The 16,510-nt window shown below is 38.3% G+C and overlaps 1 protein-coding gene and 1 pseudogene across 21 annotated transcripts; one reads left to right on the top strand and one right to left on the bottom strand.

Annotated features, from left to right (window-relative positions):
- Positions 1 to 1,242: 1,242 nt before the first annotated feature.
- On the top strand, positions 1,243 to 9,277 carry LOC136233064 (1-aminocyclopropane-1-carboxylate oxidase-like; annotated as a pseudogene).
- LOC136233072 (glutamate--tRNA ligase, chloroplastic/mitochondrial-like) lies at positions 5,332 to 11,254 on the bottom strand. Of its 21 annotated transcripts, none has more exons than XM_066022661.1 (9): positions 11,029 to 11,254; positions 10,814 to 10,943; positions 7,415 to 7,482; positions 7,164 to 7,311; positions 6,762 to 6,991; positions 6,056 to 6,101; positions 5,844 to 5,941; positions 5,702 to 5,765; positions 5,332 to 5,556 (listed from the first exon to the last, which is right to left on the bottom strand). In XM_066022661.1, exons 6-9 carry the CDS (start codon positions 6,076 to 6,078, stop codon positions 5,364 to 5,366), a joined length of 378 nt encoding a protein of 125 aa, XP_065878733.1. In that variant the 5' UTR covers positions 6,079 to 6,101; positions 6,762 to 6,991; positions 7,164 to 7,311; positions 7,415 to 7,482; positions 10,814 to 10,943; positions 11,029 to 11,254; the 3' UTR covers positions 5,332 to 5,363. The 21 variants fall into 21 exon arrangements, 7 of the variants coding, with proteins under 7 accessions (XP_065878733.1, XP_065878724.1, XP_065878702.1 ...); XM_066022652.1 differs by having other exon boundaries at positions 6,762 to 6,805; XR_010690709.1 differs by having other exon boundaries at positions 5,332 to 5,572; positions 5,702 to 5,963.
- Between the last annotated feature and the right edge of the window lie 5,256 nt (positions 11,255 to 16,510).

The following is a 16,510-nucleotide window of genomic DNA, read 5'->3' as shown; positions in this document are numbered from 1 at the left end:
ATCTGCGAGCCAATCTTTAAGTTGCTAAGGAAAGACCAACCCTCTATTTGGAATGATAAGTGTCAGCAAGCTTTGGAGAGTGTCCGGAGCTATTTGTCTAATCCGCCAGTGCTGAGACCGCCTAAACTGGGAAAGCCGCTTCTCCTCTATGTAGCAATTGAGGAACAATCTATTGGGGCAATGTTGGCTCAAGAGGGAGACACCGGTGTGGAGCACGCAGTGTATTATTTGAGTAAGAAATTCCTGGAGTACGAGCTCAAGTACAACATGATCGAAAAGACATGTGTGGCAGTAGTATGGTTGACAAAGAAACTGCGGCACTATTTCCAATCGTATAAAGTGATCATTATTTCTCGGATGGACCCCGTGAAGTATCTATACCGAACTCCATCCTTGACGGGGAAGTTAGCCAGGTGGTTGTTGCTTTTATCCGAGTTTGACATTGGATATGTGACGAAGAAGGTTATCAAAGGGAGGGCCGTGGCAGAATTTCTGGCCAACCAACCCCTGAATGCAGAGGAAGAAGAGATAAGCTATGATTTCCCCGATGAGCACTTGAACGCAATCGAAGTTATACCGTGGAAAATGTTCTTCGACGGAGCAGTTAATTCGAATGGAGCCGGAGTAGGAGTACTACTTACCTCACCGGAAGGAGAAAGGATCCCGATGGCCAAGAAGTTATCCTTCCCTCTCACCAATAATATGGCCGAGTATGAAGCGTGCATTTATGGTTTAGAGTCATTAGCGGCACTGGGAGCGTCATATGTCGAAATTTGGGGGGACTCAAAGTTGATCATCGAACAGGCACAAGGAAACTGGGAGGTAAGAGAAGAAAGACTACGTCCGTACCTCGATCAGCTAGAAGGGTTGGCACAAAGATTCAAAGAATGCCGTTTCTATCATATTCCTCGAGCACAGAACTAGGCGGCGGATGCCTTGGCCACTTTAGTGTCAGTTTGGGACAACCCCCGGAACCCTGCCTCGAAACCGTTGGTATTGAGGAGATCTCACAAACCATGCTACGAGGACGTAATGCTGTTAGGGGCAGATGAAAAACCGTGGTATTTCGATATCGTGAACTTCATGAAGCATGGAACATATCCGGCCGAGTCAGAACCGAGGGATCAAGCTGTGATTAGAAGGTTAGCCCGGCAGTTCGTCATCCACAACGATTTGCTTTATAAAAGGCACACCGATGGGTTACAACTGAGGTGCTTGGATGCGGGAGAAGCCCGCGAGGCAATGGAATCAGTGCATTCAGGAATTTGCGGGGCCCATATGGGAGGAGCAGTGTTAGCCAAGAAAATCATCAGACAGGGCTTCTATTGGCTCACCATGGAAAGAGATTGTAGCGAGTATGCGAAGAAATGCCACGATTGTCAAATCCACGACGATTGAAAGAGGAGATTCGCCTCATAGGTTCGCCAGCGGATCTCACTGAGCTGAACCGTGGAGATCCGCCATCCGGTTCTTCTTGCGGCGTTCTCAAGGTGAATATCCCTTTTGGTCCTTGGGATAATACTCTGTCAGTAAGATGAATATTCCTTTTCGTATTCTTTGATCCGTCAAGGCGTATGTACGCTCTCCTTGAGTGCTATGGCGGGTCTCCGCTACTCGCTCTCATCGGGCGTATCTCGTTATGGCGTATCTCGCCATGGTCCACGTGGCGTGGCATAATGCTAGAGACTCCTTCCTTTTCCTCATTATTTGTATATTCTCCCCTGCATTAATTATCATTAATTCCACATTAATCATGTATAAATATCTCTTTTAGAAGGAATAATGGTTTGCCATTATTTCTATTAATTTTCCCTTATTCCTTATTCAAGAATAATTTGGGTTGTTATCAGAAGCCCCCCCTAAAGGTATAAAAAGCTCTTTAGGGCTGTCTAAATGGTGTTTTATTTTTCTATCTTGGAGGAAAGTGGAGTCGCCCTTGATGGGGATCATATATGGAAATGATGCGCTTTTAGGGGCTTCCTTATGTGGGAACTTATGAACAAGATCCGCCCTATGTGGGATCATATATGGATATGATACGCTTTTAGGGGATTTTGCTTCTTCGTGGATAGGTGGCCAACCGTATCCATTGTTAGCCTCTAGGGGCTTCTTGAGAGTTATATTTCCTTTAGAAAGGAATAACCTGCCCTTTATGGGACCATTTGTTCCTACCCCATAGGATTATGATTCACCTTTAGGGACTTATTTTCTTCAGTTCTGCCATATTGAGGAGAATGACCCGCCCTTAGGGATCAGTAAGAATGATCAGCCATTTAGGGACTTTTGTGCATTTTGTGGAGGCGAGACTTTGTTATTTCTATGATGAAGATGAGGATTCATTACTTTGATGAAAACGAGACTTCATTGTTTGGATAAAGACGAGGCTTCATTGATTGGATGAAGACGAGGCTTCATTATTTGGAGATGAAGACGAGGCTTCATTATTTGGATGAACCCTTTGCTCTCCAGAACTATTTTTACTAATGCATTATATCTTTTAGCAAGTAATTTTCTAGAATCTGGTTTAGGATTTCTCCAATTGTTTAGGGTAGGTGGCCAGCCGTACCCCAATGTGTGAACCTTTGTGAAGGTTTAGAAGCTGTTCTATTCCTTCTAGAGGAAGTAAAGCTGCCTAGGGGATCAACTTGCTACCTATCTTTGAGGTGAAGCGATCCGCCCGTAGGACTTGTGAACCCTTCTTTGGGAAGGGAGTGAGAGAGTGTAAAGTCCTTGCGTCCAAGGAATGTTTTAACTCTTTCTCGAATGGTGATCATCTAAAGATGGATCCGCCCATGAGAATGTTCTCCTATCTTTGAGGAGAAAGTTGAAGGTGTAATGATCTCATGTTTGAGACGATTTTAACCCGCTTTTGATGGTGGTCAATCCTTTTCCTGTCTTTGAGGAGAGAGTTGAGCTCATTTGAAAGCTCCTGAGGGTCTGTGCTTCTTATCTTTGTGGAAAGGGAATCCGCCCGTAATGGGATCAATTGTCCTATCTTTGAGGTAATTGATCCGCCTGTGGAACTTTTCATTCGCCAGCCACTGGGCGTATATCAGCACTAAAAGCTAGGCAAATGAATATAAGAAGTATGGCGAGAAAGAATAAATGATAAAAGGTAGGATACTATAACAGTTTAATGCACATATAAGAATATGTAAAAATACTGATTTTTAGGCCCATGGTTCCGCCTTTTCCGAGCAACTAGAACCGCATCCTCAATGATGTTTAACTTATGAGTAATCACATCTGGGCTTACTCCTGTGGGGATCTCATTCTCCTATGCAAATAGGCTTTCAAACTCAATGAGAAATTTCGTAACATCCTCCTTGATCTCGGGTTTTAATCCTTTGGCGATCCGCACCCGCTTTCCATCAGCAATAAGGAGCGTTTCTGTGTCGCCCAAAGCTGTAGTGACAAGTTCATCTTCCTCACCCTCGCCATCTTTGAATTGTGGGCGGATCGATAGCGACACCGAGTAGGTCTCTTGAACCGCCTTTTGGTTCCCGCTAATCATTATTCCTCCTTTGCTGGTGGGAATGTACATTGCCATACGACGGATGGAAATTAGGGCTGCAACCTCTGAGATGAACGGCCGCCCAAGAATGATGTTATAAGCTGATTGTCCATTCATAATAGAGAACTCCAGATCACCAATCCACACTTGATCATCATCCGCCAGCTTGCATTCCAAAGTTACCTGGTCCTTGGTCCGGATAGTGTGACCTGTCACTCCCATGATGTCAACAATGTTTGTTTCTATTTAGATCAGATCAACCTTGAGTTTGGCGAATGCACCTATGGTGATGACATTGCAAGAACTGCCCGTGTCTACCATTACTCGCTTCATTTCATCTCCCATCCTTCAATTGTCAACGTATCTGTATGTGGAGAGATTACTGGACATGTTTCTGCAAAAGGGGCAATTGAGGGATGTTTTATCCAGAACGGATATTTTTGCTTTTTCCACGGGTGACTGATACACTGGTCCATCTGCTATGACATTAATGACACTTTTGAATTTCTTTTTGGGATCTGTCTTCTACTTATTTTCTTGTTATTTATTATTCTGGACAAAGCTATCTAGTTTGCCAGCTCCCAGCAAGCTTCAGTGTGGTGGCCAACTAATGTGGTGGCCAACCTGTAGTACGCTTTGGCGTTTCTTCCAACGGTTACATGCTCCCCTCCTTTGGGTTCGGGATATGTAATGTCCCGCTTATATTGAATCTTTTCTTTTATATTGTGGCAAGTTGAAACTTTAAACATTCTGTCCACTTCGTACCCCAGGATCTGTGCTGTGAATGGCGAATTTATGTTAACTTGATGGCATACCTTTCTGCATTATTCTCTTGTCTATATAGAGCGACATGCACTCGCCTTTCAATCTCATCATTAGTGTGTTCAATGTTGAATCATGATGGTGAAGCCGGTTCTTGATCTTGATCTCGATCATGTTGAGGTTATGCTTGGAGATATGGTTTAACGCGGATGGATGTTGTCACAACCGTGGGAGCCATTTTATCTAACTTCTGATATCTTGTCTCCGCATCCTTCAACATTTTGCTAACATAATAGATGGAGAACTACTGACATTCTTCTTCTTAAATAACCACGGTGCACATATCTTTATCCATGACAGATTGATACAAATACAGGTCTCCCCTTCAGATTGGTCTGTTCATCAAGGATGGTTCTGCTAGGAATTGTTTTATACCTTGATATGCTTGTTGACAATCTTTCTAGTATGATGATCCGCCCGTTCAACCTCTGGATCTTTCTCACCCATTGTGGGGTTTTCATTTAGGCGCTCTTTTCACCTTTTTCCTCGCAAGGTTTTTATTTAGGCGCTCTTTTCACCTTTTTCCTCGCAAGGTTTTTATTTTATCTGGATTTGCTCTAATTCCTTTTTGGCCAATGACATAGTCAAGGAATTTTTTTGAAGTGACTCTGCATATCACTACAAAAAAGAGGCTTTTAATAAGAAGAAAAATTATCATTAAAAGTCCAATATTCTCATGAAAGAGTTTTCAATGAGAATTATTACTCTCATGGCTCCCTTCATTACAGGGGTCCCTTACTAAATGTAATTATGAGAATAAAATACCTTCTCATTATCACCATATATAATGAGATTAATCGTCTTCATTAGAATTTTTTATAATAATAAAAACTCTTCTCATTAAATTGTTTATAATAATTAAAAATATTCTCATTAATATTTTATATAATGATTAGAAATCTTCTCATTAAATCTTTTATAATGATTCAAAAACCCCTCATTAAAGATTTTATCATGATAAAAAAATTATTTACATTATGTAATAATATTCTGCTGATTAATTATAAGAATATAATTCAACAATAGATTATAAAATAGAGTTCCATTTCAATTCACTAAGAAGAAAGAGCAAATGCATTACATCAGTAACACAATAGCTTGGATTTACATATTGGTAAACAATATGCATCAACATCCTATATAAAAGCTCTAGTCGGATGCCTGACTCGAACAAACATGGCATAGCCAAACATTCCAACCGTTGTCGGACAAACAACAACCTACACAATGCAAGCCCTGTAATTAAGCAGTACCAAAAAAATAAAAAATATGTTCTAATTAAAAGATCATAGGGCCAATATATAAACATGTTCCAACTGAACATAATGCAAATAGGCAAATTAGTATTTCAAGCACCATGATTACCTCAATTTGGTAGAATCAAATATAGCACCGCTTTTGTTAACACAATCGATAGAGAATTTTTCAACTGTTAATCACTCAAAAAGGTTCGGGTCACTGCAATATGGGAATATCTATAAACCAATGGGCAAGTGAAAAAATTTACCAAGTTGTTCAAGGGTGGAAAATTCATTTTCTGTGTCATCGCCACAACCTAGAAGTGCCAGATAGTTCACCATTCCCTGAGGTAAATACCCTATCTCCCTGAACTGTTAAAGAATAATTACTGAATAGTGGAACATCAGTGTTGGCTAATAGTCGAGTAATTATACTTAGAAATTACTTATACCAAAGATAAGCAACAGAACAGAGAATTACCTGACCAACTGAAGTTGCACCATGTCGTTTTGACAATTACTCTGATCTGGAGCAAGAATTAAGGAAACGTGTGCAAAGGAAGGCATAGAGAATCCAAGAGCCTGTAAGAACAGATCCTGTTCTGTTACAGACTTGTCATGTTTTGTTACGAAGGTCCAGTTCTGTAAACAGAATTGGTCCTGTTTTTTGCACATTATATACAAGCCTATCTTGATGTTGTAAAAGCAAATATATGAACAAGCTAAAGTTACATCAGCATGAACAACTATTTTCTATGCATAAACTAGATTTTTTACTTGAGAACTGGATGTGGTAAAAGGTTGACAATCCAGACAATCAATGCATCGTAACTAGCCAATTAAACACGAATAATGGATTAACCTTAATGAGTATAAAGATCAGAAAAAGAATTAGCTCACAGGTTTTGCCATGAAAATCCATTTCATGCTTGAAAACTTCAAAGTAAATTAGGATTACTGCATACACTCAAATTTTGAATTATACAATGAAATCGAATCTATAGCTAGAAGTAAACAATTCCATGCTCAAATGCTCTTAGAAAATATCACAGAAAATCCAAATGAACATGTCCTGTTTCAAATTCCAAATGATATTAATTCACTTTCAAATGAATATGTCCTGTTTCAAATGAACAGTCTATATTGTGAAGGTGTGGATCTGAACCATCTCATCTCATTAAGGATACAACTTTATGCACAAAAGATGACCAAGATGAGCAGCAAAACATTCCTGCATATACATGTTTCACATCAAGCCCAATAAACCATGTTCCACCACTGATATAGTCATGTCGGTAAGTGCAAAGCAGCGATCTGCATATCTCATATTAATAATTACTCAATGTATTCCTATATTCTCACATAGTTCATTATGACCGAAGAGCCTTATAAGTTCAATAAGACCTGCATATATGTTCTGGTTCAAATACATCATATCAGTAAATTTAGGAATTCACTCAAGACTCAAATACAGGTGACTGCTGTAAGTAAACACTTCATTTCAGCCAAAAATTGAAACAAGCAGTTCTCAAAAACTAACAGGAAAAGGAAACAAAACTCGTAAAAAAGGAAAAACATATTTCACTTACCAGGGCTGCCACACGTATGTCAAAGCCAACTCTTTCCACAGCTTTTGTCAACTCTCCAACCACATCTTGCCCAACCTATTTTAGGACTGTTACAGCTTCATACACAGCCTCACCGTATTCATTTCTCATCCTCATCATCTATTATCTCCTGCATTTTATCATAAACCTCAAAACATCATATAGGATAGGATCCTTAATTTGTAACCATTTAAAGCATTTATCAGATATGATATATACTAGAAATTACTTACCTGTAACTAGCCTTAGACAGTTTGCATCTTCAACTCCATTTCAGGTTATCGCCTTCTCCTTCCTCCTCCTACAAGAACAAAGAAGGAAACAAAAATGGCAAAAACAGAGTCAATCATATAGTATCAAAAGCAATGAGAAATCAGACAATCAGTATACTCACAATGCCAGCAAAGAGAATGAGGATTAGAAGAAAATAGAGAAGGGAAATAATATGGAGTGTAATGGTCGGAAGAAGTGAGGAATTAAGGAGGGGGTTTCGATGGCGCATATGGATAGGCGGTAAGCTGCACAGAGTAGGAGAGATGTCATCGTTCTCTCCGAGCTTCTATATATACCCTTGGTAGGCTTCAAGTTAGTTTCAACAAGCCAAACACAAAAGCGATTACTTTCAGAAAGAGAGAGAGAACATAGAGTTCCCAGTCATCAACATGGAGAAGCTTAATGGCGATGAGAGAGCTGCCACCATGGCTAAGATCAAAGATACGCCTGTGAAAATTGGGGCTTCTTTGAGGTATATAATCAAAACTGTCTAATTTGAATTTCATTATTCTCATCATGTTAAATGAATGAATTAATTAATTAATTGCGGGTTTGTTTTTCAGCTGCTGAACCATGGAATTGAAACAGAGTTCTCAGACAGAGTAGAAAGCATAACAAAGGGATATTACCAGAAATGTATGGAGCAAAAATTCAAGGAAATGGTAGCAAGTAAAGGGTTTGATGTTGTCCAAACTGAGATCAAAGATATGGATTGGGAAAGTACCTTCTATATCCGCCATCTTCCCCAATCTAATATTTCTGAAATTCCTGATCTCGCTCATGATTACAGGTAGGTATCTTCAATTTCCCCCAAATTTACTCTGATTAATAGAAGAGATGGGCTAATAAAAGAGGGGTAATATGATGCAGGAAATTGATGAAGGAATTTGCAGGGAAGTTAGAGGAACTAGCAGAGGAACTTCTGGAATTGTTATATGAGAATCTTGGACTTGAAAAGGGGTATCTGTAATAAGCATTTTATGGGTCAAAAGGTCCAACGTTTGGCACTAAAGTTAGCAATTGTTATCAAAGATGACTAAGTGAGTGGGCTTCAGCTGCTCAAAGACGGCCAATGGATTGATGCGCCACTCAATTGTTATCAATCTTGGAGACCAACTAGAGGAATACCTATCTGTTTTTGAGTATGTTGTTGTTTTTAAATTGAAATAAAAATGTTTGTGTATACACAGGTGAACAAGGTACTAGAAGTGAACCTCCATATGTATATTGCTCTTCTCCTTGTAAAAATCAAATTCATATTTAGAACCTGATTAGCAATTTTTTCCCTTTTAATCCTTATTTCTTCTTTTAAACGTGTATACGTGACAACAATCCACATTTGATATCACTGAAATAGAAGCATAAGTAAAAAATGCAACAAGATGGACCAAAACAAAAAAAAAATTACATCAGCTGAATGTCAAAGTTGTATTGACTAAAGTGAAGAGTCAGAGCAATAGACATAATAGCAGAAGCATTTCCTTACCTGCTCCATGTACTTCCATTGTAGCCTAACATCACAACCTTTACTAGATTAATGGGTTATGTAAACAAGGCAATCTTGTTGAAGCATAACATCATATGCTTAAATTAATTTGACATATGGGAGTAAACAATTAACACACACTAGATAACATGAGAGAACTAGCAAATCAAAAGTCTAAAACAGAAGCATGACATATGTCAATGGACGAAATGTCTTAAAACGTACAACTATTCTTGGAGCTAAAACCAATTGCAATATTAAAGTCAGGTACTCATGTTCCAAAATAAAGCATAAGACGGGTGGCCCGGTGCACTACGCGTCCCCGCTAAAACCAATTGCACTATTAAAGTCAGGTACTCATGATTGAATTATATACTCATACTTTAGGACTTATACATTACGAAGCACATCTAATGGAATTTCCCTCTCAATAAAAATAGGCGAAATTGCACAAGCATTATAAACAAAAGCACAATAAGAAACGAGCATAACAAGAGCATAACAAAATCAACATTATCATCCAGTTAATCAGAAATCTAACTAACCATAATAGATATTCGAACTTTATTAGAAAGCAAGCTATAATTCCAATAAGGGTGTTGTATTATATTTATGAATGTGTTTTCTTCTTCAAGCTATTCTTAAACTCATACCATAAAGACAAAGAGAGCTTCTCCTTTTATAGACCAAAAGCATGAAGGAAAGGTGACCCTCCACTAACAAATTGAGACTAATCACTTTGCAGTAGACAAGTGTTTGTTGATAATGGTAGGGATTATTTTTTAATAAAAATTAGAAGCTAGGACTCATAATGTTTTGGCAAAGTATCATAAAAAAAGGTGATGTTGATTGTGGAAGCCAAACTAGCTACATATATACAAGAGAAAGAGAAGAGGAAAAGAATATTCGAACACACAGCACCAAGACCATTAATTTCTTGGTTATAATTTATTGTGGTAGATTAGCTTGGTATTGGGCTGTGAATGCTTTTGAACCACAATGCCATAGCTAGCTTATTTTAGTCCTTCTGCTGCCCCACTCTCCAAACAAAAACATATGGCCCTCACTCATGCTTTATGGGTTTCTACCGAAAATACTAGATAATTATAGTGCAATCATTCCTTTTTATATTTTCAAGTTTTATTTTTTTTTTCAAACTGACTAGTTGCAATTTCAAACACCAATGTCTGTGTAAATTTTATATAACCTTAAATCATGCCCATACTTCTAGTTAACTTGAAGAACAGTTAAGAAAATAGGACCCATTAAACTACAAAATAGTATACTTGAAAAAAAGAGTATCAAATTAATGAACTCGTACCAAATAGAAAGATATGAGAGAGGAAATCAACATCCACCCGATAGTGAAGTCATGGGCAATTTTGTTTTTTAAAAAGAAGATAATAACATACTCTCAAAACAATAAGATCAAATCTCATAGGCCTATTATTTTATCAATTAAATGCACAAACTGGTTCAGTATATATATTTCGGGAAATACTCGCCCAGAGTCGACTTCCTCAGTTGTTCCAGATATCAACATGACTATCGCTAGGGCACATTAGGAGAAACTAAATAACCAGAAACAGGGGACAACATCTCAATGCCACAAGTAACAACCACTACAAAGTAGAAAACATATAGCACCACTCTTATATACATCAGCTCAATTTCAATATCAATACACTTAGAGTGATCATCAGAATAAAGAGAACAAGCTGATACCCTATCATTATCCATATTGGTACCTAACAGTTCAAATTCCAGGTTTCTCACAAGATATGTACCAATGAATCCTAAAAGTAATGAAAAAATACTCTCTAATTCACTCAAAATTCACCAATAAGAAGATTTAATATAAGAAATCACTTACTCCAGATGAGAAGGCTTCCTGCACTGCACACACGATAAAGTAGATATTTCCATGACATCAGGGTTGCCTGCCATCGTACCCTAGAGCTTTCTCTCTATACAGAGAGAGAGAGATTCCTTGGGTGAACCCGCTGCAAAATTAACTTAGGAGAATCAAAACAGAGAAAATAGAGAAACAAAATAGAAAGTAGGGAGATATAGCAACAAGAGTGATACCTGAGAGAAAACAAAAGGTTAGGCTTAAACCTTTATCTGTGACCGATTGTGAAAAATCTGGTGAATTCGATTGGGATTGGGAAGAAATTGAAGATGACCTAGAATTTGAAGAGGGGATCACGAATGGTGGGAGTTTCTTTACACTTACCGTAATTGTTTTAGTTAGGTTTTGTGAAGCACTTCCCCCAAATATTTGGGGGGAATTGAATTTGGACAAGTCAAATATTTTAGGGGGAATAGATGGCGCTTAAAATTTGGAGTTCAAATGAGTTAATATTTAATTTTAGTTTTTATAACATTATGTATTCTCATTATAATTATGGATAATACTTTTAACCAGAATATTTATATATTCTCATTATTATTATTTTTACTTAATGAGGATATTTGTAAATGAAAATCTGAAAATAAAAAATGTTTAATCATTAATACTTAATGATATTATTTCCCTTCATTATACCTATCTTTCAGTGAGAATATTTTTAGTATCATTATTTTCTTCTCACTATAGATTGTTTTTCTTGTAGTGATACACTTCTTTGGATTGAGCTTTATTTTTCATATCAGTGTTTGCACTGGTTGTAGTATTAGCAACTCCCTTGTACCTGTGGGTTAGCACTGAAAGAACTCCAGAAGTGGGGCATGCTATGTCCATTATTAAAAGATTGTGGTAAGTCATAAAAGCTATATTCACTTACCTTGGGGATCAATGGCTTGATCCATGGAACATACTTCATAGCAAAAGAATGTTTGCATATGCCTTGTTGGCAAATATCATGTATGATGCAATGTCTCTTTATGGAATTTTTAGTTCATATTGGAATCAACTTAATAATTCCTTCACGTTGGTCCCTGACTCTAGAATGAGCTTAGTCAAAGGATAAAACCGAGTAAATATTATATGTCAAACAAATTCATAATAGAATTTTAATCGTGCTTGTTTTAATAATAATATCACGTATAACGGTCATAACCATAAAGATTGCTACTGCACATGAATATCATAATGAATTCTTAATAAATAACCATAATGAGAATAGTTTAAGAATAATGTCCTTTTGTATTTCAATGCGCATTAATATCCAAGATAGCTGTTAGACGAGGTGCCGCGGCCTAATCTCCCGGGCGGATCGGGGGGTGGACACCTCATGGCGACGTAAGCGGTGATTGGCGCCGAAAGCAACCAATCGTGGAATCAAGCTGCTCGGCAGGATCGGAGCTCGGAGATATGGAAGAGTCGCCACCCACGAATGGGAAAATGAACACCGATCCCTTGCGGGAGACCGGTGTGGGTTCGGGAAACTTAGGTACGAGCCGAGAAGGCTAGCTCCTTTCCGGAGAAAGGCTACTAGGCACCCCGACATCGTCCGGTTATGAACCACCGGCCTCCTACTCAGCATGTTAGGCGATAACGGACTAATCGTATACTTCTTTAAGTTTAAAATTCATTTGAAACCTTTTCTTTCTCTTTTTAGAAACCGTTTTGAGCATATATTATTGAAAAGCCACATTAGTAAAGAATCACCCATTTATGTTATACATACACAGAGAAGGGGGAAGGAAGAAGTGATTTATTTACAACTTTATTTAAATGTCATGCTGTGTGTTTATTCTATACTAACTTATTTCCCCAAAACGAGTTTGTTTACATGGTTCGCACCTTAATCGCCGTTGGAACGATTTAGGTGCGTTTTAAAACCCCGTTTGATGAAGTTTACCCGAATCGCCGTTGGAACGACTCGAGTATTTGAAAACGTTAAGATAAAAACCTTTTAATAACAAAACGTGGTTAAACATACAAGTCAATTTTATTTTGTACAAATCCTTTAAGAAAATGATTCAAAAACTTTATTATTCACAAAGAAAACGATTTTAATTACAATGTTCACTTAATCCGCCTTTGGAACGGATTAAGGTTTTAAAACGTGGTGTTTTGGAAACGATTTAAAATATTAACAAAGAACGACTCCATTTATTTACATTAGGAACCTCTAAAAATTCATTAGTTTAAATAATCAAATTGAAAACTCCCTTTCTTTTGATTTATTCTCCCATCTTATTTAATGGACTCTCTACCTATTATAATTACAATAATAAACCCATTTAAAGCAAGATTCATAATCAAATAAAGCCCATTTGAAACATGGACCCATAAATGGTCCAAAAGAATAAAGAAAATAATTTAAGCATATATATATACATTCAAATCAAAAAGAGAATATGAAAATAAAAGTTAATAAAAAGAAACTATATAATGCATATATGAAAATACTAGATATAATACATTTATACTTTAAAGAGGTGGAAATGGTAAATAAATCTCATTAGATAAGAAAATAACATTTATCCAAAATAGTTTCATATAATAAACAATAACATAACCCAAATATCCCAAAACTATATATATACATAACTAACATAGTTTTAAATACCAAAAATAACATATATCCATATACTAATATTTTACTAATTAGTTCCCAAAATGCCCAAATAAATAACCCTTTAAAATAGAATCTAATATAACTCAAATGAATAAAAAAGAGAATATATATATATACATATACTTATGTTTTAAAAATTGAACAAAAAATGATATACAAACATCCTAAATAATTATATACACTAAACATCTAAAATAGTTTGAAACACATATATTACATAACTATATATATATATACATAAGGGATTGAAAGCTTAAAAGTTAAGAAAAAAGGACTGAAATGGCATTTTTTTACGCTATGGCAGATTTACCGACGGAAAATCCGTCGGTAAACAGCAATTAGTGACAGAAAAGGAAAATTACAGCAGCACTCCAATTGTTTCCAGATTTATTCAAAAGCTTTAAATTAAGTCTAATTCAATCGTTTTGGATTTTCGAACTACCAAAAATGGATCATAGTCAATAACGGAAGTTCCTAAAACGACGTTTTTATTTTTAAAACATTATTTGGAAATTTATTTAAATTAAAAGCTTATAATTACAACGTTTTCAATACCCGAACTACCTTTTTATCGGATCATGGTTCGTATTGGGATATCAAAACGAGGTTTTTTATTTTAAAACAAAACCAAATTTTGTTCAACACGAGACAAAAATTAAATAAATACGCTAATTAAATAAAACGTGATAAAATAAATGAATAACTAAATAAATAAAAACTATAACATAAAAATAAAAAGAAGAAGAAAATAAATTAAATAAAATAAAAGAGTCTAGTCCTCGGATAATACCTTAAATTCGGTATCTGACAGTCGAAGCCGATTGATTCCACGAGTCGTGATTTTCCGGTTTTTTGTGTTTTTTTAGTAAAAATATAACTTTGGAAAATTTGGATTTTTTTGGGAAAAAAAATATTTTCTCCAAAAAATTGACTTTCTCTCTCTAAAAAATTTTAGAGTGAGAAAGCTCCAAAAATTCCCTCCTCTAAATGCATGGGGATCCGTGCCTTTTATAGGCAAACGGATCCCCGAAAAAATGGGCGTCGCCCGAGTAAAATCGGGCGTCGCCCAAGGGGGTTGGGCGGCCACCCATGGCATGTTGGGCGGCCGCCCAACCCTCCGTTGGGCTACCGCCCAACATTGTTGGGCGGCCGCCCAACATTGTTGGGCGGCCGCCCAACATTTGTTGGGCGATCGCCCAACAGCGTTGGGCGAGGGCCCAACGCAAGGTTGGGCGCGCGCCCAACTGCCGTTGGGCGTCCGCCCGACGTGGTTGGGCGCTCGCCCAACGGCCGCCAGGGCGCGTCTCGCGCCGTCGGGCGCGCACGTCCCGCGACTGTCGAGCTCCCGTTCCGTACCGTCGGGCGCCCACGCGTCGTGACCGCCGAACGTGCATTCCGCGCTACCGGGCGCACACGCCTCGTGTCCGACGAGCGCGCGTTCCGCGTCGCCGGGCCTGTGCATCGCTCGGATGCCGAGCGCGTGCCATTCGTGGTTGGATGCGTGCGTCCGACGGACGTCGAACGCGCGCTTTATGTCGTCGAGCGGGCGTCCGACTGTCGTCGAACTCGCACCGGCCGCCGCTAAGCACTCGCACCATGCCGCTAAGCATTCGCGAGCCATCCGATCAACAACAGCGACCCGCCGTAACTCTTCCATCCTTATTACGTAATTATTATTTTTTGTTTTTCAAAATTTCGAAATCAATCGCTTCAACCGTCTTGTTTCCAGGTTTTCATCACAGGTCCTCCGACTCGGTGTCTACAGTTGCCCCTACTTTTCTATTTTGACAGTGATGTGTGTGTTTTGAAAACGTTTTTTGCTAACATAACACATGCAATGTAAAACATATAAAAGTAAAAGACATGTAAAGAGTAGGAGGGAGCATACCTGACCTTCGTGCTGCGCGTTCCGGTGTCGTTCTCTGATTCTTTCCAGCCTTGCCTCTGAATCGGCCGTCGGTGGGTGTTTTTCTCTCGGAATCTAGCGTACGTTGACTATGGGTAAGAATGGCGCAAAAGCAACCTCGGTCGTGAATCGTAGGTAAGATGGCTAAAAAGCTACCTCGATCGTGAACCGTAGCTAAGATGGCTAAAAAGCTACCTCGGTCGTGAACCGTAGGTAAGATGGCTAAAAAGCTACCTCGGTCGTGAACCGTAGGTAAGATGGCTAAAAAGCTACCTCGGTCGTGAACCGTAGGTAAGATGGCTAAAAAGCTACCTCGGTCGTGAACCGTAGGTAAGATGGCTAAAAAGCTACCTCGGTCGTGAACCGTAGGTAAGATGGCTAAAGAGCTACCTCGGTCGTGAACCGTAGGTAAGATGGCTCAAGGGTAAAAAGATTCTTTCTAACGATTCTGAATTCTTTTAAAACATTGTTGTCTGTATTTTTCTCACTAGAGCTAGTGTCCTGGAGGTTTAATGGGAACGTGTTTTGGTCTGGAATGATATAGATTGATGATTATTTTTCTGTTGACTGTTGTCTGTATTTTGACTGGTGTCACTGTTCTGTAAAAATTGGCTGTTGTCTGGAGTTCATATCTTGACAGTATTGGTTGCTGTCTGGGAGAAATGCAGGCTGAAACGGACTGCAAATCGGAGGTCTGTGCACCCGGTAATTAATTATTTACTTTTTACCTTTATGTCACATCGTACTTTTTTCACTATTTACGGGAATGCCATTCCCTCTTCCTATATAAGGTGGTGGGGTTTCATTTCAACCCCACACCTTCTCTTTCTTCTTTCTCTCTCTAGACTTTGATTTTGGATTATTCTCGGGATGGATTTAGATGAATGGGATGGCACTAGAGGCATGGACGAGGTTTATGTAAACCTAGATAGAGTGGATCCCTTCCACGACCCTACAACGCATCTGAGCCGGACACGCTGCAACGAGGTAAGTGATTTCTCACTTTTATTTGATTCAAACTCTAGGCTTTAGCATTCCTATCCGAACATGATTTGCATGCTAACCTTTAGATTGCCTTAGAGGACTTTAGCTAGAAAACATGAATTTCTTCACTTGTTTATTTCTGTGTGAGAAT

This window comes from Euphorbia lathyris, chromosome 1 (assembly GCF_963576675.1).
Source record: "Euphorbia lathyris chromosome 1, ddEupLath1.1, whole genome shotgun sequence".
Taxonomy (NCBI): Eukaryota; Viridiplantae; Streptophyta; class Magnoliopsida; order Malpighiales; family Euphorbiaceae; genus Euphorbia; species Euphorbia lathyris.
This window is presented reverse-complemented; position numbering and strand designations above follow the sequence as displayed.